The sequence below is a fragment of the Acanthochromis polyacanthus genome, chromosome 23 (assembly GCF_021347895.1).
Source record: "Acanthochromis polyacanthus isolate Apoly-LR-REF ecotype Palm Island chromosome 23, KAUST_Apoly_ChrSc, whole genome shotgun sequence".
NCBI classification, from domain to species: Eukaryota; Metazoa; Chordata; class Actinopteri; family Pomacentridae; genus Acanthochromis; species Acanthochromis polyacanthus.
In genome coordinates, this window is record NC_067135.1 from 1,312,930 (window position 1) to 1,337,436 (window position 24,507).

Here is a 24,507-nt window from a genome sequence, read left to right on the forward strand (position 1 = left end):
TTAAGTTTGTGGTATTTTACACTTTTAAACTGAGAGGAGAAACATTTAGTATTTTATTTAGTATTTATAAAACCCATTTCTGTGTTGGATAGAATCTCCTGGCCGGTGCTGAATGTGATGTTTTTGCTCACAGCGCCCCCCTGTGGTGGTTTTAATGGACCACAGTAGAAACTCAGACCAAAACAGCACGATGAACCAAAGCAGGAATTCCTAACTTTGGCTGAATTAATTTAAATGTTGCCTCCATGCGTCTTCAGATCCGTGTTCGGGTCATCGAGGGACGACAGTTGCCGGGCATCAACATCAAACCTGTCGTCAAGGTAACGGTGGGCGGGCAGACCAAGAGGACCCGCATCAGAAAGGGCAACAACCCGGTGTTTGACGAGGTATTTAGCGCCGTTTCTGTCCAGATAAGGAGCTGCAGTGCCTCTGATTAAAACTCTAAATGCTTCCTGCTGTTCCCCCCCCACAGACGTTCTTCATGAACTTCTTTGAGACGCCCTCAGAGCTGTTTGATGAACCCATCTTCATCACTGTGAGTGTCCGTAGGAGGCAGAGGAATGTTCTTTACTCTCTTTCTTTGTCTAGAACTGGTGACGTAGATCTTAGGTTCATTTGAATTCAGCGTTAAATCTTTGTGTCCTTTCAGGTGTGCGACTCTCGTTCATTGAGAACCGACGCTGTGATCGGTGAATTCAAGGTGAGTTGTTTTGTTACGTAGGACACAAAACTAAGTTCTGTAAAATACTGATGCACATGTAATAAGAACATTTAGACCTCTATGAGCATTTGTGCTGCTACCAATGAATTCACATCAACATTTAGTCTAAACATCTAAACACTGGAACCTGGTCTGGTCAAACTTTAACCATCAGGTTCTGCTGATGTTAGGGCCTCAACAGTCAGAGAAATGTGGACCAGAGACTGGATTTTAGTAGAAACATGGATCCATTCATATATTAGAACGTTCTGGGGACACAATACTAATCCTGTTTGGACAATTTGCACTTTTTTCCATTTTGAAGGACCAATAATTACAAACAATCCTCTGCTGGATCCATGAAATCATTCCAGTCTGCTGAAACTATTCTGTGTCCTCACCACATATCACGGCTGTAGAAGTTTTATTTCTGGAGATACTGAACCCTGAAAATGACCTCACAGGTTTTATTTTAAGGATGAAAACAGAAAAATTACCATTTCTAGTTTTGGTGCCATTTAACAAATAAGTAAACAGATTGATGTTTTAACTTCTTTTACAGTCAGTCTGTGAAAATGTGTTGTAAAAAGTGAAACAAATCTAAAATCTTTCCATTGTTTCCCACAGCTGGACGTAGGAACCGTCTACAGTGAGCACAGTGAGTATCTGTTGGTGTCACTACAGATCAGGTCAGAGTGAATGAATCCATGATAACAGTGAGTCTGATGTTGAAGCTCTGGGTTTGTGGCTTTAAATCTTCAGGACACTGCTTCTTGAGGAAATGGCTGCTGCTGTGCGACCCTGATGACCTCTCTGCAGGCGTCAAAGGTTACCTGAAGGTCAGCCTGTTCGTGTTGGCAGCTGGAGACGAGCCGCCGGTGAGTTTACATCATTAATGAAGTTACTGGAGGTGAAGACTGGAGATTTACAACACAAACAACCACGGACCACGGGCCTCATGTTGGACCCTCTGGAGGACCGCTTTTGGACCACGGGCCTCATGTTGGACCCTCTGGAGGACCGCTTTTGGACCACGGGCCTCATGTTGGACCCTCTGGAGGACCACTTTTGGACCACGGGCCTCATGTTGGTCCCTCTGGAGGACCGCTTTTGGACCACGGGCCTCATGTTGGACCCTCTGGAGGACCGCTTTTGGACCACGGGCCTCATGTTGGTCCCTCTGGAGGACCGCTTTTGGACCACGGGCCTCATGTTGGACCCTCTGGAGGACCACTTTTGGACCACGGGCCTCATGTTGGTCCCTCTGGAGGACCGCTTTTGGACCACGGGCCTCATGTTGGACCCTCTGGAGGACCGCTTTTGGACCACGGGCCTCATGTTGGTCCCTCTGGAGGACCGCTTTTGGACCACGGGCCTCATGTTGGACCCTCTGGAGGACCGCTTTTGGCCCACGGGCCTCATGTTGGACCTTCTGGAGGACCGCTTTTGGCCCACGGGCCTCATGTTGATCCCTCTGGAGGACCGCTTTTGGCCCACGGGCCTCATGTTGGTCCCTCTGGAGGACCGCTTTTGGCCCACGGGCCTCATGTTGGACCCTCTGGAGGACCGCTTTTGGCCCACGGGCCTCATGTTGGTCCCTCTGGAGGACCGCTTTTGGCCCACGGGCCTCATGTTGGACCCTCTGGAGGACCGCTTTTGGCCCACGGGCCTCATGTTGCTCCCTCTGGAGGACCGCTTTTGGCCCACGGGCCTCATGTTGGACCCTCTGGAGGACCGCTTTTGGCCCACGGGCCTCATGTTGGACCCTCTGGAGGACCGCTTTTGGACCACGGGCCTCATGTTGGTCCCTCTGGAGGACCGCTTTTGGACCACGGGCCTCATGTTGGTCCCTCTGGAGGACCGCTTTTGGTCCACGGGCCTCATGTTGGTCCCTCTGGAGGACCGCTTTTGGCCCACGGGCCTCATGTTGGACCCTCTGGAGGACCGCTTTTGGCCCACGGGCCTCATGTTGGTCCCTCTGGAGGACCGCTTTTGGACCACGGGCCTCATGTTGGACCCTCTGGAGGACCGCTTTTGGCCCACGGGCCTCATGTTGGTCCCTCTGGAGGACCGCTTTTGGCCCACGGGCCTCATGTTGGACCCTCTGGAGGACCGCTTTTGGCCCACGGGCCTCATGTTGGTCCCTCTGGAGGACCGCTTTTGGCCCACGGGCCTCATGTTGGACCCTCTGGAGGACCGCTTTTGGCCCACGGGCCTCATGTTGCTCCCTCTGGAGGACCGCTTTTGGCCCACGGGCCTCATGTTGGACCCTCTGGAGGACCGCTTTTGGCCCACGGGCCTCATGTTGGACCCTCTGGAGGACCGCTTTTGGACCACGGGCCTCATGTTGGTCCCTCTGGAGGACCGCTTTTGGACCACGGGCCTCATGTTGGTCCCTCTGGAGGACCGCTTTTGGTCCACGGGCCTCATGTTGGTCCCTCTGGAGGACCGCTTTTGGTCCACGGGCCTCATGTTGGACCCTCTGGAGGACCGCTTTTGGCCCACGGGCCTCATGTTGGTCCCTCTGGAGGACCGCTTTTGGCCCACGGGCCTCATGTTGGTCCCTCTGGAGGACCGCTTTTGGCCCACGGGCCTCATGTTGGTCCCTCTGGAGGACCGCTTTTGGTCCACGGGCCTCATGTTGGTCCCTCTGGAGGACCGCTTTTGGTCCATGGGCCTCATGTTGGTCCCTCTGGAGGACCTCTTTTGGACCACGGGCCTCATGTTGGACCCTCTGGAGGACCGCTTTTGGTCCACGGGCCTCATGTTGGTCCCTCTGGAGGACCGCTTTTGGTCCACGGGCCTCATGTTGGTCCCTCTGGAGGACCGCTTTTGGTCCACGGGCCTCATGTTGGACCCTCTGGAGGACCGTTTTTGGTCCACGGGCCTCATGTTGGTCCCTCTGGAGGACCGCTTTTGGTCCACGGGCCTCACGTTGGACCCTCTGGAGGACCGCTTTTGGTCCACGGGCCTCATGTTGGTCCCTCTGGAGGACCGCTTTTGGTCCACGGGCCTCACGTTGGACCCTCTGGAGGACCGTTTTTGGTCCACGGGCCTCATGTTGGTCCCTCTGGAGGACCGCTTTTGGTCCACGGGCCTCACGTTGGACCCTCTGGAGGACCGTTTTTGGTCCACGGGCCTCACGTTGGTCCCTCTGGAGGACCGCTTTTGGCCCACGGGCCTCACGTTGGTCCCTCTGGAGGACCGCTTTTGGCCCACGGGCCTCACGTTGGACCCTCTGGAGGACCGCTTTTGGTCCACGGGCCTCACGTTGGACCCTCTGGAGGACCGCTTTGGTCCACGGGCCTCATGTTGGACCCTCTGGAGGACCGCTTTTGGTCCACGGGCCTCATGTTGGTCCCTCTGGAGGACCGCTTTTGGTCCACGGGCCTCACGTTGGACCCTCTGGAGGACCGTTTTTGGTCCACGGGCCTCATGTTGGTCCCTCTGGAGGACCGCTTTTGGTCCACGGGCCTCACGTTGGACCCTCTGGAGGACCGTTTTTGGTCCACGGGCCTCATGTTGGTCCCTCTGGAGGACCGCTTTTGGCCCACGGGCCTCACGTTGGTCCCTCTGGAGGACCGCTTTTGGCCCACGGGCCTCACGTTGGTCCCTCTGGAGGACCGCTTTTGGTCCACGGGCCTCACGTTGGTCCCTCTGGAGGACCGCTTTTGGTCCACGGGCCTCATGTTGGTCCCTCTGGAGGACCTCTTTTGGACCACGGGCCTCATGTTGGACCCTCTGGAGGACCGCTTTTGGTCCACGGGCCTCATGTTGGTCCCTCTGGAGGACCGCTTTTGGTCCACGGGCCTCATGTTGGTCCCTCTGGAGGACCTCTTTTGGTCCACGGGCCTCATGTTGGACCCTCTGGAGGACCGCTTTTGGTCCACGGGCCTCATGTTGGTCCCTCTGGAGGACCGCTTTTGGTCCACGGGCCTCATGTTGGACCCTCTGGAGGACCGCTTTTGGTCCACGGGCCTCATGTTGGACCCTCTGGAGGACCGTTTTTGGTCCACGGGCCTCATGTTGGTCCCTCTGGAGGACCGCTTTTGGTCCACGGGCCTCATGTTGGTCCCTCTGGAGGACCGCTTTTGGTCCACGGGCCTCATGTTGGTCCCTCTGGAGGACCGCTTTTGGCCCACGGGCCTCATGTTGGACACTCCTGAGCTGCTCCATGTCTGATTTTCAACATAAAATTCACCATACAGGCTAACATATAAACCTCCATTATTCATTTTTCTACATAGAATTACACCAGTTAGAAACTACATTTAAAGAACTCCTCAAGTTACTGAGCTCATGTCAGCACCCAGTAAGAGAAGTTAGTCTGCTGTAGAGTGACTGAACCCTTTAGACTTTTATCTCTTATCTCAGTCAGTGCTTTAATAAATGTGATTATGTTCATCGCGTGTGTTTCCAGGCTGACAAACGTGAGTGTGTGGAGGACAAGGAGGACATAGAAGGAAACCTGCTGAGGCCGGCCGGTCTGTCTCTGAGAGGAGCAACATTCACACTGAGGATCTTCAGAGCAGAAGACCTGCCACAGAGTGAGTCTCCACCGTGGTAATGCACCGTTTTAGTTTCGTACTGGGAATATTTCCAGAGTTCCGGGTCCTTGAAGTTCATAGAGGTGGGTCCAGATTTATCACTGATGAAGTTCTGAGGATCAGAAATGAATCATTTCTGACAAGAACTGAAGCTTTTTGGACAAATGTGGAGTAACCTTTTGAGAAATTTTTGTCCTGTTGGACAAGTTTTGAGTAATTTTGGACAAATTTTGACAAAGATTTAGTCAGCTTGGGCAGGTTTTGGGTCATTTTGGACCAATGCATTGTGGGTAAACTTTAAGGCTCATATCAGCATGCGTGATAGGTGGTTGGTCAGAACAGGTTCTAGACAATGAAAGGAGCATTTTTACACACAGAAGACACCAGGATCATCTCAAAGAATACATTTTTAGGCTCAGAAATGATGAAAAAAGACGTTTAAAAAGTGTGAATTCTGACCCAAAGTTACTGTAGACAAAGAAGCAGCTGATTCTGAGGTGATATTTCATAGAATCATCCTGGTATCATGTAAAAGCAGCGACTGAAAGGTTCTCCTTCCTGTCTGTCTGCAGTGGACGACGCCTTCATGGACGGGATGCGACAGATTCTCGGGTTCGACAGCAACAGGAAGAACTTGGTGGATCCGATGGTGGAGATACACTTCGCTGGAAAAACGGTGACTCAGACTTGAAGTGAATTTCCATCAGATTTATGTCAAACCCAACGTCAGGAAGCAGCCGTGTGAAGGTTTACCGTGCTGTCTTTGGTTTTCAGGTCTGCACTAAGATCATGGAGAAGAATGCAAACCCTCAGTGGAACCAGAGCCTGGCCATGCCCATCAGAGTGAGACAAACAAACCAACACATGTCCACAATGTCCACTCATCTTTACCATTATACTGTACTGTAATGTTTACTTTTCCTTCACAGTTCCCCTCCATGTGTGAGAAGATGAGGATCAGAATTGTGGACTGGTGAACGTTCATACAGTAGCTTCTGTGCTGCACGTCTCCTTTGTGGTTCAATGGAGAGTTTGAGAACTTCAAGGTTTTATTGTGTCTCCATCCATGTCTAAGTGCTTTGGGTTCTTCTGCTTTTTCATTCCAGGGACAGAGCCAGTCACAACGACGTCATTGGCACCACCCACCTCTGTATGTCCAAGATCTCGGCTCCTGGAGGGGAGATCGATGGTGAGAGACTAGTCTGGATCGGTTCAGTTTAGACTGGACTTTACTATTTAACTTGTCTGCTTTGGTTTGTGACATTTACTCACATTTAATGCATTAGTTTTGCTTTGGTTTCCCCCAAATGTTGCCCTTCACACTGCCTGAAAACAAACTGAATCTACTGGGACACTGTTATCAGTGAAGTCCTTGTTGACTTCTGCAAATGCCAGCCAGCATCACAAAAACTACTCAATGTATTCAAAGTTTCTGCAGAATATTTCCATGTAGACTTTCTTCAGCTTAGCTTATCTGCTCACAGGATGGTGAAATCACCTCTCAGGACAGCATTATAGGAGCCTGATGAGTGGTGGCTTAGACCACATGAACATTCTGTAAAATATCCTGACTGAATTTAGAGAATCTTTTATTGTGACACCTGGGAAAGTTGACCAAAGATCCATCCATTTACATACACTTACAGGAACTTTCTGGGGGCAAAATGCTGCCGTTGTTTGGACAATTTGCACGTCTTTTCTATTTTGAAGGACTAATAGTTTAAAAAAATCCTCTACTGGACTCATTCAATCATTCTGATCCACTGGAACCATTCTGTCTGTCCTCAACACATTTCTGGAGATACTGAACCATGAAAATGGTTTCACTGTTTTGTTTTTCAGGGTAAAAAAAAATCAAAACTTCCAGGTCTGGAAACATGTGAAATTTTCAAGATTCAGCCAAAATGTTTTCCAAATAACAAAGAAGTAAACTCTAAACAAAATCAACATATTCCCTGAATTCTACCTGAAAGGACCTTGGAGGGAATGGAGGTCAGATGTTTTAAAATCAGGGACAAGAATGGCTTTTTATTGACTTTAGTGTCAGTAGCAGTTTTCACCAATAGAGCTCATCAGAAGGATCTGTTGTGTGAATGTGGAGCAGCTGGGATGTTTTCCACTAACTCAGTGATGAGCTGAACACTGATGCTGCTTCACTGCTTGGTCTTTGCAGTGGAGACAACTTGCATGAATCTTGCTCACAGTTTGTGTCGTTCCTCTTATGTTTTTGCCTGGAAAACATTTATAATAATAAATTAACAACACCAGAAAGAACTCATGTTTCAGCTTTTGAAGTGCAGTTATTGTAGAGTTACATCTTTGGTTAGTCTGGGGAGGCAGGATTTAGACTTCATAAGGGGCTTGTCCGGGATTTGAACCCGGGACCTCTCACACCCGAAGCGAGAATCATACCTCTAGACCAACAAGCCACAGAAAACAGTGTTTTTTGGAATTGTCACACTTTTTTTCAACATGTTTTCTGTGCCATATGAAAAGAGAGACATATTTTAACAAGTCCAGCATTTTTCCAGTTGTCCACAGGTGTTACCAGTACTTAACAGGAACCCTACCTGTACATATATTTTACAGAGTTTTTGTGGTGTTATAACTGATCACAGCTCAGTCAGACTTCTAAATGTTTTTGGTGCAAATGGTTTGTTTTGGTGGAATAAAGTGATTTTCATGAGATATCATGATTTTAAGTTTAGATTTGGGTGATTGTTCTGATGTACTCATGCATCACACATGATGAAAGTCAACAGCATTTTAACCTTTGTGGGCTCATCTGGGATTTGAACCCAGGACCTCTCACACCCTAAGCTAGAATCATACCCCTGGACCAATGAGCCACATAGCTGGTAAATATCACGGTGATTTCTTTGCAGATACTGGTTTTACTGAGGTTTAATGCAATCTATTCTTGGTCTACTATGTGGTAGGTTATATTGCTTGTTGGTGTAGGGGTATGAGTCCAGCTTCAAGTATGATAGGTTCTGGGTTAAAATCCCGGATGAGCGCCTTTAAACACTGTTTGTTTCAGTATTTGGTTAGTGTACACATCTGGCATGCCAACAACATGACAAGCTGGTTTTAACTACACCAACTGTAATAAAAGCTCTTTAAGGTCTTACACTCCATACCACTGGAAGTTATTTCACAACCACCAGATCAACAGCAATTTAACTTTTAGGGGCTCGTCTGGGATCTGAACCCAGGACCTCTTACACCCTAAGCGAGAATCATGCCCCTGGACCAACAATCCATCATAGTGGTTTCTTATGTTTTTGCAGTTTTTGCTGAGGTTAAATGTTGTCTGATCTAAACCTGTCTAGTTCTTTGTTGTTGTGTGGGTCATTGGTCTTGTGGAATGGTTCTTGCTCAGGATGTTAAAGGTTCTGGGTTCAAATCCTGGATGAGGCCCTGCAGTTCTTAAACCTGGCTGGTTTCCATGTATGAGGAAGTTGTAAGCCTTTAATGTTAATCATGTTGTGGGTGTCTTTATAATGCAACACAAACTGTGCTCTCTCTTTGATCTGTAAGAGTAGACGTAAAGCAAAGGATCAGACTTGAGTTAAAGCTGATACTGATGAGACAGAAAATGCATTGATCCACCCTTAATCTGATGTTTGACATCAGATCATTCATCCCTAATAAACATTTTTCCATCAGTCTTGTCTGTTTCTGCTGAATCATTCTACAGTGAATGATTCATTTAGTTGTTTTGTAACGTGTTACACCGTCAGAATAGCTTGTAGAGGCTGCTGTTGGAACCAGTGATCTCATTGATCAAACCAGTGTTAATTAAAATGGTTGGAACTTTGTTCACCGCCTTGTTTCAGGTCCTTCAGACCTAAAACAAGCGAGTGTTGGGTGTGCTGTGTTTGAGCTGCTTCTGTGTGGGTTTGAGTGGCGTTCAAAGACATCTGTTTCTGTCTGTGATTCTGAACCATCCTTCCTCTCTACGCATTCAGATGACTTGACTCCTCGGACCGTCCAGCCTGGCAGTACGTCCACCGTCCTCTCCACTTTGTGCTCTTAATTCACTGTTCCCACTTTCAATCAGACCTGTTTGAATCGTGGATAAATGATGTAGAAATCTAGAAAATATGTGATCCTGTATCTTCACTTTAATCATTTTATCCTGTTTGATTGCCTTGATTTTAATCACAGGTCTGTATTTAAGCTGCTGCTGATTCCAGTCTTTCTGTCGTTGCAGTTGATGACAGTCTGGGTTTCCTTCCAACGTTCGGTCCATGTTTTGTCAACCTGTACGGCAGCCCCAGAGAGTTCACCGCCTTCAATGACCCCCATGAGGCTCTGAACCTGGGAAAAGTAACTCCTTCTGTTCTCTTGAAAGTGAAACCCTGCTGCTTTGATTTGAATGCACTTTGTGGAGCTTTATGGGCAGAAAACCTGCTCACCTTTTATCCAATCAGCCAATCATGTGACAGCAGTGTAGTAGAAGATTCAGCTGATGTTCACATTAAACACAGGACCGTGATCTCAGTGACTACAGTGAGTTTATCGGGTCAGGAAAGACTGCTTTGGTTGTTTCTCCTGGATTTTCACCATAACGGCCTCTGGAGCTTTGTGTCTCGTTTTTATCGTTTTGTCTCATTTTATGTCTATTTTTTGCCATTTTGTGTCTTTTCTAGTTTTGTGTCTTCTTTTAGTTGTTTTGTGTCTTGTTTTTGTCGTTTTCTGTCTTTTTTTCCATTTTCTATCTTGTTTTAGTCATTTTATGTCTCGTGTATGTCATTTTGTGTAATGTTTCTGTCGTTTTGTGTCTTGTTTTGTCATTTTCTGTCTTTTTTTCTGTTGTCTATCTTGTTTCTGTCATTTTGTGTCTTGTTTTTGTCATTTTCTGGTTCGTTTTGTCGTTTTGTGTCTTCTTTCTGTCCTTTTCTGTCTTTTTTTTCCGTTTTCTATCTTGTTTCTGTCTTTTATGTCTCGTGTATGTCATTTGTGTAATGTTTCTGTCGTTTTTGTGTCTTGTTTCAGTTGTTTATGTCTGGTTTCTGTCAGAACATTTAATCATAAAACAATAACCTTCATACCAAACGGTGCCCTCGTCTTCTGTCCGTCAGGGCGAGGGCGTGGCCTACAGAGGTCGAGTTTTACTGGAACTAAGCACCAAAACTGGTGGACAAACCGGAGCAGAGGACTGAAGACGTCCCTTCAGACGACCTGCTGGTGGTGGAGGTGAGAATCTGAACACGTCTGGAGAACTTTTAATGTCTAACATCCCTCATTTCCAACCGTTCTCTCCGTCCTGCAGAAGTTCCTCCGGAAGAGGAAGTTCTCTCTGTTCGTGGCGTTCTACTCGGCCACGCTCCTCCAGGACGTGGACGACGCCATCCAGTTTGAGGTCAGCATCGGTAACTATGGCAACAAGTTTGACTACACCTGCCTGCCTCTGGCCTCCACCACTCAGTTCAGCCGGGCGGTGTTTGACGGTAGGTCAGCGTTAACGATGCCGTTTACAAACATTTATTCATTCAGTAAAAAACTGCAGCTTTTGAATGAAAAATGATGTATGTTAAGGATTAAAACATGGAAAGTATTTTTAAAATGTTATTTTGCATATTATGTCTACTTTTAAATTAAACTTATCTTAATTATTTTATTGAAATTACAGATTATAATGAGTAGAACCACAGAAAAGAAGTATTGTTCTTTTTTTTAACATTGTATTTCAATGAGCAGAGCATTTTATTTTATGGATTCTGACCGTTATTTGAAAGAAAATGATGTAAATTAAGGATTGAAAACGTTGCTGAATAATGGTTTGATTCCAGAAGATGTTTTTATAATAATAATAATGAAGTAATGATGGATGCCACCTCCAGGCTGCCACTACTACTAACCTGCCGTGGGGAAACGTGAAGCCGGTGGTGGTTCTGTCCTCAGAGTGGGAAGACATCAAGCCCAGGATCGAGGCTCTGAACATGCTGCTGGACATCATAGACAGACTGGTGGGTCACCGCTCAGCTGCAGCTCAGAGTACAAACCTCAAAGGGGCTCGTCAGGAGTTTGAACCCACACCTTCATGTGACTGATTGTCTGCTGTGTGTCCAGGAAGTGAATCTGCAGCGAGTCCAGCTGCAGGTGAAGGCCGGCAGCGACCTGGAGGAGGTGGAGCTGAGAGTGGTGGAGCTGCTGGATCAGGTCATCACAGACTGCAGGTAAAGCATTACATCATTATTTTATCCAGCACTTATCTGTGCTTTTACCATTTTAAGCCATTTGTATTTAAGTGTTCACATTTTATTCTGTTTTATACTTAAGAACATTTCAGAGGAAAATACTGAACAACATTTATTTTACAGCTTGTTTTTCATTTTGATGAGAGAACAGATGTGATAATAGTACTACTAAACGTATTGCTCATTTTGTGTCTCATTTTCTGTCTCATTTTGGTCATTTTGTGTCTCATTTTGGTCGTTTTCCGTCTCATTTTCTGTCTCATTTTAGTCATTTTCTGTCTCATTTTCTGTCGCATTTTCTGTCTCATTTTGGTCACTTTCTGTCTCATTTTCCGTCTCATTTTGGTCATTTTCTGTCTCATTTTCTGTCTCATTTTGGTCATTTTCTGTCTCATTTTCCGTCTCATTTTGGTCATTTTCTGTCTAATTTTGGTCATTTTCTGTCTCATTTTCTGTCTCATTTTGGTCATTTTCTGTCTCATTTTGGTCATTTTCTGTCTCATTTTCTGTCTCATTTTGGTCATTTTCTGTCTCATTTTCCGTCTCATTTTGGTCATTTTCTGTCTCATTTTCTGTCTCATTTTGGTCATTTTCTGTCTCATTTTCCGTCTCATTTTGGTCATTTTCTGTCTCATTTTGGTCATTTTGTGTCTCATTTTGGTCATTTCCGTCTCATTTTCTGTCTCATTTTAGTCATTTTCTGTCTCATTTTAGTCATTTTCTGTCTCATTTTCTGTCTCATTTTCTGTCTCATTTTGGTCACTTTCTGTCTCATTTTCCGTCTCATTTTGGTCATTTTCTGTCTCATTTTCTGTCTCATTTTGGTCATTTTCTGTCTCATTTTCCGTCTCATTTGGTCATTTTCTGTCTAATTTTGGTCATTTTCTGTCTCATTTTCTGTCTCATTTTGGTCATTTTCTGTCTCATTTTCCGTCTCATTTTGGTCATTTTCTGTCTCATTTTCTGTCTCATTTTGGTCATTTTCTGTCTCATTTTCCGTCTCATTTTGGTCATTTTCTGTCTCATTTTGGTCATTTTCTGTCTCATTTTCTGTCTCATTTTGGTCATTTTCTGTCTCATTTTCCGTCTCATTTTGGTCATTTTCTGTCTCATTTTCTGTCTCATTTTGGTCATTTTCTGTCTCATTTTCTGTCTCATTTTGGTCATTTCTGTCTCATTTTCTGTCTCATTTTGGTCATTTTCTGTCTCATTTTTCCGTCTCATTTTGGCCATTTTCTGTCTCATTTTCTGTCTCATTTTGGTCATTTTCTGTCTCATTTGAGTCATTTTCTGTCTCGTGGATTTGTATTGGATTTTTAAATGTTTTTTAAAAAGTAGTGTCTCCTCATTCCTCACAAATTATTCTGGTTTTACTTAAATATTTTCCCTTCCAGTTTTCTCTCCATCCTCAGACTCTAAACCACCCGCTGGTTCATTAAGAAAAAGAGCTCTTTCTCTAATATGTCTCATTTGACAGCTGACAACAGTTTCAACCCATAAATAACCAATCCGTCCCCTCTGACCTCCTCAGAATCCACTGATTATCTACAGTGACTTTATTTAATGAAGCAAAGTTTTACCTTCATACTGAGAATATTTTCAAAGTTCCAAGTCCTTGAAATCCATGAAGTTGGTCCAGATATCACACTTTCTAATGGATTCTTTTTTAAACCCTCAATAATTTGTATGGGACAGGAGATAGATTTAGTGTTTTAGACTGTGACACCTGAACTGAATGTAAAATTCATTTTTACCATGTTTCTCCTCCTAAATGTGGTGGTTCTGTCTGTCTGAGGATCAGAAATGATGGAAATTTGTGATATTTTTACCTCTTTCTGTGCTGATTTTGTGTTTCTTTGTGGTGGTTTTGGTCCTTTTTTGGCAGTTGGTCTCTTTTGTGGTAATTTTACAGCTTTTTGAATTTATTCTACTTGCAGTTTCTAACAGGACTTTATTTGTTACTTTATTATTAATGGATCAGTTTTAATTTTAAATGTTAAGTTTTAAAGGAATGGAAGCACAGAGAATGTGTACGTTTTTAAAAGCAAACTCAAGACCTACCTTTTAGCTTGGCTTTTGATTAAACTATGTTTATTTATTTGTTTATTATTTTAACCTTTTAGTCTGGTTTTAGCTACTTGTGTTATTTTATTATTTATCGTGTTTTTACTTTTTTACGCCGGCTTCAGTCCGGTCTGAAGTCTTTTATTCCTTTTATTTATTTATCTTAATTTTTATTGCTCTTATTGCTTTTATTTATATATCCTATTTTTTCCATGTTACTCTGTTCCTCATTCGCTGGTGTTTCCCCACTGTGTGAGACCAGCGTTTCCTCAAGTGTTCTTAATTCCTGAGTTTGTGTGAGTGTGTGTTTATGTGTATTTGTGTGTGGTGCGTGTGTTTGTTTTATATCTCCTGTATTAAGTGCTTTTAATTGTTGTATTGTTTTTATCTAAAGCACTTTTGAGCTGCTCCCTGGCATGAAAAGGGCTTTATAAATAAAGATTGATTGATTGATTGATTGATTGATTGATTGATTGATTGATTGATTGATTGATTGATTGATTGATTGATTGATTGATTGATTGAAGCACATTTCACAATAATCTGACATTCCTCACCCTGTCTGCTGATGTATGACTGGTGATGAATCTGATGGTGTATCTCTGTTATAACGGGCAGTCAGGAGCTTCCCTCCATCGCTGTGTTTTGATGAATCTGATGGTGTATCTGCTGCTTATAACGGACAGTCAGGAGCTTCCCTCCATCGCTGTGTTTGTGATGAATCTGAATGGTGTATCTCTGCTTATAACGGAACAGTCAGGAGGCTTCCCTCCATCGCTGTGTTTGTGATGAATCTGATGGTGTATCTCTGCTTATAACTGACAGTCAGGAGCTTCCCTCCATCGCTGTGTTTGTGATGAATCTGATGGTGTATCTCTGCTTATAACTGACAGTCAGGAGCTTCCCTCCATCGCTGTGTTTGTCATGAATCTGATGGTGTATCTCTGCTTATAACTGACAGTCAGGAGCTTCCCTCCATCGCTGTGTTTGGTCATGAATCTGATGGTGTATCTCTGCTTATAACGGACAGTCAAGGAGCTTCCCTCCATCGCTGTGTTTGTGATGAATCTGATGGTGTATCTCTGCTTATAACTGACAGTCAGGGAGCTTCCCTCCCATCGCTGTGTTTGTGATGAATCTGATGGGTATCTTCTGCTTATAACTGACAGTCAGGAGCTTCCCTCCATCGCTGTGTTTGTGATGAATCTGATGGTGTATCTCTGCTTATAACGGTACAGTCAGGAGCTTCCCTCCATCGCTGTGTTTGGTCATGAATCTGATGGTGTATCTCTGCTTATAACGGACAGTCAGGAGCTTTCCCTCCATCGCTGTGTTTGTCATGAATCTGAATGGTGTATCTCTGCTTATAACGGACAGTCAGGAGCTTCCTCCATCGCTGTGTTTGTCATGAATCTGATGGTGTTTATCTCTGCTTATAACGGACAGTCAGGAGCTTCCTCCATCGCTGTGTTTGTCATGAATCTGATGGTGTATCTCTGCTTATAACTGACAGTCCAGGAGCTTCCCTCCATCGCTGTGTTTTGTCAATGAATCTGATGGTGTATCTCTGCTTATAACTGACAGTCAGGAGCTTCCCTCCATCGCTGTGTTTGTGATGAATCTGATGGTGTATCTCTGCTTATAACGGACAGTCAGGAGCTTCCTCCATCGCTGTGTTTGTCAATGAATCTGATGGTGTAATCTCTGCTTATAACGGACAGTCAGGAGCTTCCCTCCATCGTGTTTTGTCATGAATCTGATGGTGTATCTCTGCTTATAACTGACAGTCAGGAGCTTCCCTCCATCGCTGTGTTTGTCATGAATTCTGATGGTGTATCTCTGCTTATAACTGACAGTCAGGAGCTTCCCTCCATCGCTGTGTTTGTGATGAATCTGATGGTGTATCTCTGCTTATAACGGACAGTCAGGAGCTTCCCTCCATCGCTGTGTTTGTCATGAATCTGATGGTGTATCTCTGCTTATAACGGACAGTCAGGAGCTTCCCTCCATCGCTGTGTTTGTCATGAATCTGATGGTGTATCTCTGCTTATAACTGACAGTCAGGAGCTTCCCTCCATCGACCACTGGCAGTGTGCTACTCCTCTGGACCGCTCTCTCAGACACATCCGGACGCTCCACCTGCAGCAGATCGTGGCTCTGGCTCTGGCTCTGAAAACACGGAGCAGAAACCGAGCTGTCCACGGTTTCTGGAGCAGGCTGAGGATGGGCCAACCGGCTGAGGACCATGTCTGAGGAGGTAAGAACCTTCATCTGCCAGCTGTGTTAACGGACATTTAAGTTAAGGTATATTTTTATGTTTTTTCATGTAGAAGGAAGGAGATTTTACTATGTACCAACATTTACATTTCTGCAGACCTCGGTCATCTGTGATAGATTTGGTCATTTTTTTATTGAATAAATCTGATTCTGTCTGTAAACTGGTGCTGAACTCCACAAATTAAGGTAGAAAACATCTTAAGTAGGAGTAAAAACCATGTAAAAATTAATACAGTTTAATCCCAACACCTGTTTGTGTGTAATTTGATGACTTCTATCCTTGTGGGTGATTTCCTGCATTATTACTGAACAGAGAATCGGACTAGTTGTTGTAAATGTGAAGTTTGTTTTAGTGGGAGAGAGAAGCTGTTCTGCATGTATGAGGCTGTCAGAAACAGCCTAAATATTCTTTAGCAGCTAATGTGGTTTTGGGATGCAGATGTTTTCTCTGTTTTCTGGTTCAAATAATTCATGTTTAAATCTAGTTTTAGCTGCTGGGAGTTCACAGTTGTTGCCCTGATAAAGTCCTCAGGTTTCTGAATCTGTGCAGTGGAAGTTGAGAGTTCCCTCTGTAAGTACAGCAGATTCATGAAGATAAATTACTACTAACACCCCCCCTGTCCTCTGTTCTGGTTCGTCTGTCCTCCAGCCTCAGAACAGCCTCCCAGACATCGTGATCTGGATGCTGCAGGGCGACCGCGGGTGGCGTATCACCGCATCCCGGCTCACAGCGTCATCTTCTCCCAGCAGCACTGTGGAAAACGCTGTGGACAGCTGCAGACCGTCTTCCTCAAGGTACAAACGTTACACATAAAAACAAACCCCAAACCGAACGTCGTCAGAATCAACTGATCTTCTGAAAGAGGTACTGACTTACTTTTAGTGTTTACCGGTTTGGTCAAAACATGTTTATGGACACGATGCTGACAGCAACATGTCAGTAAATTAGTAACTTTAATGATAAAAGCAAGGATCAGTGTGCAGCATGTGTCAGAAAACCACAATTTACTGATAAGAGAGAAGTTCTGCCTTTTAACCCTGTAGTACCCCACTGATGCAAAATACGTCTGTTTTAGTTTTTAGTTATTGTTTTCTATTGTGTGTATATTTATATATTTTCAAATTGTATAATATATAATATATAATATAACTGTATTATATAAATTATAGATAAATTACAGTGATGTATGTTACCGTTTTCCATCAAAAGTCACATACATCAGCGTAAACTTGAAAGGCCATTTGTCCAAAACGTGCCTAGTTTACTCTCTTTTCATATGTTTGTATTGTTAAGGCATCAAAGTGTAATAAAATGTCCTTTGATTAATCAATAAAAGAATTTGAATGTCCAGATGATTTGTTACACATTATTACTCATACATTTGTTTATTTATGTCTTCATTTGTTCCTGTGTTTGGGTCCTGCAGGGTGAAGCTCTGTTATAATGCTCAGTAGAGTTAAATTAATATTAAGATGATAAAGAATGTTGCAGTGCACCAGAACACACACACTGGTTCTGTCACTGTAGCAACACATTTATTAAAACCCTAAACGCACCGTTTGACCTAAAAACAGTGAATGTTTTCCTACAAACCTTTGCTGTGTGTTTTATTGTGTAGTATCCACAGGGCAGTGGAGGAGAAGCTAAACTTCCTGCTCAGCTGAGGGTCAAAGTGTGGTTGGGACTGGCTGCTGACGTCAAACACTTCAACCAGTACGCTGAAGGAAAGCTGTCAGTGTTTGCTGAGACGGTGAGAAACACAAACACAACAATATATGGCTGATATATTAGAAACTGTCAGTTTGTTGTTTGGTGCCTTAATGTCCCCACACAAGCGACTGAAAGTGAAATATTAGGCCAGTGAATAATGCTAAAAACCAAACCTCTGCCCTTCTTGGAAGAACTTTGACAAACTATGTGATGTACTAAAGCTGAATGTGTTTAAAGTGGATGAAAGGAGTCGTAACCAAGCAACCTGTAGAGGAATGGATTTCAGTGGCATCCTTGCCTAGTCGCGCTCTGAAGACACAACGGTCAAGTTACCCTCGGTAACTAAGTGACAACAGACCTGACAGAAACAACCGGAAACAACTAGCCTAGCCGCGCTAGACAACCCACGGCAACGAATTTAATTCTCTGCCAGGGTCGACAACAAAACGACAACAGTCGTTGAGCTCCATTAGCACCGACTCTGAATAATGTTTCTGTTAACATGTCTGTAATATACTTGAGCTTCACCCATTGACTGTATAAATAAGCCTTCATCGAACTACCGCATCCTCTGATTTCCGGCACTCTCGGAACTACGTCAGCCTATTTGTTGTGCTGATTGGTTGTATACCTACCCAATTGCTGCAGAGTGATTTGATAGACAACCTTTGAGCCCGCCTCCCTCCCTAGACCCTTGCGTCTTCAGAACATGGGTCTAGTGCGGCTAGGCTAGTGGCATCCCATAATCCTTCTCTGTCTGCAGTATGAGAACCAGACCCGGCTCGCCCTGGTGGGCAGCTGGGGAACTACAGGTTTAACGTACCCCAAGTTCAGCGACGTGACCGGCCGAGTGAAGCTGACCAAAGAGAGCTTCAAACCTTCACCTGGATGGACCTGGGCAGGAGACTGGTTCATCAGCCCCGAGAAGACGTGAGTCAGTGTTCTTCTCTGCTGGTTCTGTCCTGTTAGTCCATCACTGATTGGTCAAGACTTCTGATCAGGTTTCTGTGAGAATACTCTGATAGAAATTAAAGTTTCAGAAACACGTTGGCCCATTTTAGGTCCAGTTTTATCCAGTAAAATAAGCGTCTGCACCAGATACGATGTTTCTTCTCTGATGGACTCATTATTGGTTTTACAGCTGAAGATAAATGCTTCTGAGAAGATGTTTATAGTATTCATCCATCCATCCATCCATCCATCCATCCATCCATCCATTCATCCATCCATCCATCCATCCATTCATCCATCCATCCATCCATCCATCCATCCATCCATCCATCCATCCATCCATCCATCCATTCATCCATCCATCCATCCATCCATTCATCCATCCATCCATCCATCCATCCATCCATCCATCCATCCATCCATCCATCCATCCATCCATCCATCCATTCTCTATCCACCGCTTTATCCTCACTAGGGTCATGGGGGGTGCTGGAGTCTATCCCAGCTGACTCTGGTGAAGGCAGGGGACACCCTGGACAGGTCACCAGTCTGTCACAGGGCTACATATACAGACACACAATCACACTCACATTCACACCTACGGACAATTTAGAGTAACCAATTAACCTCAGCATGTTTTTGGACTGTGGGAGGAAGCCGGAGTACCCGGAGAAAACCCACGCATGCACAGGGAGAACATGCAAACTCCATGCAGAAAGATCCCAGGGATTTGAACCGGGATCTTCTGGCTGCAAGGCAACAGTGCTAACCACTAGTCACTGTGCAGCCCCATGTTTATAGTATTATTTCATTAATTATATTTGGGCATACCTTATTGATCCCACTAGAGTCTATTTTTTTCACTTTCTTCCACTTGTTTCTGTTTCAAATCCCATTTTTTTGAGTTTTCAGGTTCTAATATTAGTTATGCTTTCTTTGGATTCCTTCTTAATATTTAGGTTTTGTCTTCTTTTTTGTTATTTAAAGTTCTAATTTAATTTGATTTAATATTATATTTTCGGTGTTCTTCTACTTTTGTTTGAGTCAGCATCAGTTACACTTTTATTGTTTCATGTTTTCTTATTTTTGTTTTCTTTTTGTCACATTTGCTTCCAGATGTTTTCCAGTGAATTAAATGTGTCCACTGACTCATTAAAAGATGAATTAATATAGATCATAGATTGTGTGTTGTTTGTTGACCCTCAGGCTGCTGTTTGACGTGGACGCCGGTCACATGACCTTCACTGAGGAGGTGTTTGAGAACCAGATGAGGTTACCTGGAGGACAGTGGATCGGCATGACTGAAGGCTACACAGACGTGGTACACACGTGTTTTCAAACCCGTTTTAAACCCCCGTCCTTCATGTCGGTAGATGTTAAAACCTGGTGTTGTGTTCAGAACGGGGAGAAGGCGGTTCCAAAGGACGAGGTGGAGTGTCCTCCAGGATGGACGTGGGAGGAGGTGGAGTGGAGCGAAGACCTCAACAGGGCCGTGGACGATCAAGGTGCTGATAGAAACCTGATCTCCAGCAGCAGGTAGCTGAACTAAACTCACCTGAGCTGCTGTGTATGTGTTCAGGATGGGAGTACGGCATCACCATCCCTCCAGACCGCCGGCCCAAAGCCTGGGTACCGGCCGAGAAGATGTACCACACCAACCGCCGCAGACGCTGGATCAGGATGAGGAGACGGGACCAGCAGAAGATGGAGGCTCTGAGGAAGGTAGCAGCAGAGAGAGATTAGATGAATGAATATCCTGCAGTCTGTCTCCCCCTGCTGGCAGAGAGAGGAATCACTGTTCATGTCTGTTTTCAGTCTGTACTTCTTCCTCTCAAGTTTCTTTTGTCCGTAGCATCAGAAATTTTCCAAACTTTTCAGTTTTCCCCAAAAACTAAGTTCTGTAGAATTGTCTTTAGTACTTTTACACAATTTTGAGTAATTTTGGACAATGTTAGGGTATTTTTGAACAAGTTCAAAGTAACTTTAGACAAGCTTTAAATCGTTCTGGATCATTTATGAGTCATTTAAGATGTTTTTAGACCTGAGAGTTTTGGTTTATTAAAACTCTCTCCAGTTTCCATCAGTAAACAGTTGTTTGTTTCACATTAGTGCTTGTTTTTGGCATTAATTTTACTAATTTATTGATATAAATTCGACTCTCTGCAGTATCCAAATGCTTTGTCAGCATGTTTTTGAGCAGAAGTGTCATTCCATGAAAAATCAATCGGTGTCTTCATCCTGACCTCCTCAGAACGTCTGGTTCTTCATCTCTTTATTAATGATCAGAGTTCTGCCTTCATGCTATGAATATTTCCGTAGAGGTGGGTCCACATTTATCACTCTTTAATGAACTGTTTCCATCGTTTCTGAGCCTCAGAACTTCATCAGTCCAGCAGATGGAGGAATAAAACCTAGTTTCAGTTCTGAGCAGCTGAAGTTCCTCCAAACAGCCACTAGATGGAGGTCAAGTTACACAAATGAGCTTCAGAAGAAACAGCCATGGCCGTTGAGCATCTCTTTAACATTCTGACTTCATCTCTGTGTTTGGAGACGTTAAAACCTGAATAAAGTTTACATTTACTCTGAACGTTTGTTTTGTCACTTTAACAATGTGTTTTGTGTTCGCAGCAGCGTCCAGACGAGGCAGAGAGGGAGGGCTGGGAGTACGCCTCGCTGTTTGGATGGAAGTTCCACCTGAAGCCCAGGAAGACGGACAGCTTCAGGAGGAGACGGTGGAGGTGTCGCATGGAGCCGCTGGAGAAGACCGGACCGGCGGCCATCTTTGCTCTGGAGTGTTCTCTGGTGAGGAAACGAAACACCATTATCACCTTCAACAGGACGTGGCGGGAAAGTAGAGTGTCTAATAACTGCATTTATGTGGCCAAAAGTACGTAGATGCCTCAAATTACACACATACAGGCAAATAAGAGGCAAAAGATGAAGCCTTGACCCTTTAAGGGGAGGAGAATCAGTGGGATCACAAGAGGGTGCTTGATCGTTTGATGAGAATGAAACAGGCCTGACATTTGTCTTTTTTCAGACAGAAGTGTTAATAAAGTATTTATCTATCTGTCTATCTGTCGCCTCTACAGTTGGTGAAATGTCGACCAAAGACTGTATTTTAGTACAAATATAGATCTATCCATTTATATACGCTTACATGAACTTTGTGAGGGCAGCTTTGTTTGAAAAGTTTTCGTTTTCTTTCATTTTTAAGGACCAGTAATTACAACATATGATCTGTTGAATCATTCTGATGTGCTGCAAACTGTTCTGTCTGTGTCTTCATGAAATGTCATGGCTGTGGGAGTTTTACTTGTGGAGATATCTCCCCCTTAAAATGATGTATGCTCGACACTTCATCAGTCACAGTACGGTTCGATAGATTCACTTCAGTGCATTGAACTGAAGCCACGATGAAAGCACATAGTGAAGAATGTAGTTGCGTGAACAAGCTCTAAGCAGCCAATCAGATCACTTTTTAATGGAGCTCTCCAGAGGTTCTGTAGTTCATGTTTAGCTCAGCGTCTCCACCAGTGGTTGGTGTTACCAGACAGCCTTCACGCTCCACAGACACCCTCCTTTAATATGTCGCCAGTCTGTATGTGTTTATTCAACATGTCACTCATGGGCAGAACGCTGGTACCCAAGCAGCCTCCACTCCTCTGGCAAGCCTTCCCACCAGATCTGGACGTCTGCTGCAGGGATTTGTTCCCACTCAGCCACAAGCACAGTTGGGTTGGGCAATAACAAACTGATTGGAGCTGAGGTCAGGCTCTGAGCTTCATCCACACCAAACTGGGAAATGCATTTCTGAACAGAAGTGGCTTTGTGTGCGCTGGTATTGTTGTTTTGGGACAGAAAAAGGTTGAAACTCATCAGCTGGTACCAGAACTGGAGACACAAATACCATTATAGAATGTTGCATGAGGAGAAGTCTGAGTGTGGACAGAAACCTACCAGCATGCTCCTCCTTTCTGCTTTCTGTGGGCGACCAATTTCAAAATCTCTGAGCAGAAGCCTACATGGTGAATATGGCAGGACAAACACTTGGACAGGCCTGCGTGGGATCTTCAATGAGTTTAAATGACAGTTTAGGTGTCCTCATGCAAATGATTTGCTGAGTGTTTTTGTCCTTTAGCAGAGTGACAGATGCAGTCAGACCATTCTCCAGCTCAGTTATAGAGCTTCTGAGATGGATCCACATGTATGAACTGAAGGATTTTGTTCACAGCAGATCTAAATGATCTTTCCTCTTGGCTTCCTCCCAAGACGGGCCGATGGTCTTCAGCTCATCGATGACGGTTCGTCTCCATGTCTGCTTTGGGCGCCCACGCTTCCTCTTACCTTGAGGGTTCCATTTTAGTGCCTGCCTGGTGACGTTTGCAGGTTCCTTCCTCAACGTGTGGCCGACCCAGCGCCACTTTCTCCTGATCTGGACAGCCACAGGCTCTTGGTTGGTCCTAGTCCACAGGTCGGTGTTTGACACTCTGTCAAACCACTTGACGTTGAGGATCTGCCGGAGACACTTGTTGATGAAGGTCTGGATCTTTTTGGAGCTTCTGTTGATGGCCCTCCACATTTCAGAGCCATACATGAGGACGGATTTGACGTTTGAACTGAAGATGCAGAGTTTGGTGCGGGTTGAGATAGCGGTGGCCTTCCACACTGGTCGAAGGATGGCAAAGGCCTGGCGCGCTTTCTTGATTCTGGCCGAGATGTCCTTGTCTGTACTTTGTAAAGCCAGAGACCGGGGGAAGTGGAGAGCTACTGTTGAGGCCCTATGCTCCACTAGGAGTGAAGAGGATTAAGTCAGATCTAAATGATGGGATGGGTCCAGCAGAGGCCATATTTTTCATTATTGGTCCTTAAAAAATGAAAGAAACTGTTTTTTTTTCCAAAGAGTGTCTCCATGAAGTTCCTGTAAGTGTATATGAATGGATGGATCCATGTTTCCACTAAAATCCAGTCTTTGGTCCACATTTCTCCAAGTGTTGAAGCTCTAACATCAGTAGAATGTGATCATGTTAAAGTTTGAGCAGACAAGGTTCCAGTTTGTAGATGTTTAGACCAAATGTTGGTGTGTTTGTTTTCTCCTCCTCACAGCTGGATGGAGACAGAACACTGCAAACAGTACATCACATTTAAGTGGAATATTTTCTGTTCTTATCTGAATGTGATCTTGGTCTGTTTTCCTACAGAGCAGCATCGAAGACAAGAATGATGATAAGTCGGTCACCACCACGTTTGGAGTCAACAGACCAACCATTTCCTGTTTCTTTGACCGTAAGACAGAAAACATCATTTACTTTTGCTCTCCTGTTTCTGTCAGCTTCAAATCTTCTTCACTTCAGGAAAACTATTGATCTCTTACAGGAAAAAACTGAATGTGAGTGTCAGAGCCAGAGCGGAGGCGTTTTTCATCGTGGAATTAAATGATGACAGACAGCAGTGTGTGTTGTAGCTTAGAGTTGTTTCCTGTCTGCAGGTGGAAGCCGCTATCACCTGCGCTGCTACCTGTACCAAGCCAGAGACCTGCTGGCCATGGACAAAGACAGCTTCTCAGGTAGTCTGCTCTGGATCATTTCACATCCTTCTCATATTTACGTTTCTTATCGGCCGGCATCGTTACGGATCATTTGTGCCATCTGGTGGACAGAAGTTGAACTTCAGCTTAATATTTAGCCATAGGATGGATAAATGGAGTATTTTATTGATGTTCTGAGAGAAAGCAGCAGTTTAAACATCATAAAACACATTTAACTCCACTGAGATCATATGACCACAGATTTAAGAATAAATAGAATACAGTAGATAGTTCTAGGTGGTATACATTAATGTTCCAATCAGCATTATTATTTGACCTTCAGTGCATTTTGTCCTGGATTTAAAGCCTTTTCAAAGTTTGCTTCTGATGTCTAAGTCAGAAAAATGAGGTTCCAGACAGAGACACGCTGGTTTTTAGGCTCTTTGTCTTGCAGCTTCCAGAAACATGAAGCTATGAGCAAAATAAGATTACATACTGATATTAATGAGTCTATTTTAGGGACT

General features: G+C 44.4%; 1 protein-coding gene and 1 non-coding gene across 2 annotated transcripts in view; one reads left to right on the forward strand and one right to left on the reverse strand.

The window, feature by feature from the left end:
- dysf (dysferlin, limb girdle muscular dystrophy 2B (autosomal recessive)) overlaps positions 1-24,507 on the forward strand; it is a 111,152-nt gene that overhangs the window by 14,918 nt on the left and 71,727 nt on the right. Inside the window, 30 exon segments of the mRNA XM_051944189.1 lie at positions 258-386; positions 473-535; positions 650-700; positions 1,328-1,358; positions 1,463-1,578; positions 5,121-5,247; positions 5,820-5,923; positions 6,022-6,090; positions 6,177-6,220; positions 6,354-6,436; positions 9,219-9,251; positions 9,464-9,579; positions 10,335-10,382; positions 10,384-10,449; positions 10,526-10,703; positions 11,097-11,110; positions 11,112-11,222; positions 11,326-11,432; positions 15,578-15,689; positions 15,691-15,774; positions 16,444-16,489; positions 16,492-16,589; positions 17,414-17,545; positions 18,269-18,435; positions 19,663-19,777; positions 19,856-19,961; positions 20,036-20,178; positions 21,085-21,258; positions 23,658-23,742; positions 23,945-24,022. Of these exon segments, the coding sequence (XP_051800149.1) occupies positions 258-386; positions 473-535; positions 650-700; positions 1,328-1,358; positions 1,463-1,578; positions 5,121-5,247; positions 5,820-5,923; positions 6,022-6,090; positions 6,177-6,220; positions 6,354-6,436; positions 9,219-9,251; positions 9,464-9,579; positions 10,335-10,382; positions 10,384-10,449; positions 10,526-10,703; positions 11,097-11,110; positions 11,112-11,222; positions 11,326-11,432; positions 15,578-15,689; positions 15,691-15,774; positions 16,444-16,489; positions 16,492-16,589; positions 17,414-17,545; positions 18,269-18,435; positions 19,663-19,777; positions 19,856-19,961; positions 20,036-20,178; positions 21,085-21,258; positions 23,658-23,742; positions 23,945-24,022 (2,830 nt within the window).
- trnap-cgg (transfer RNA proline (anticodon CGG)) lies at positions 7,605-7,676 on the reverse strand. The gene has a single exon. It is a non-coding gene; the product is annotated as a tRNA-Pro (tRNA).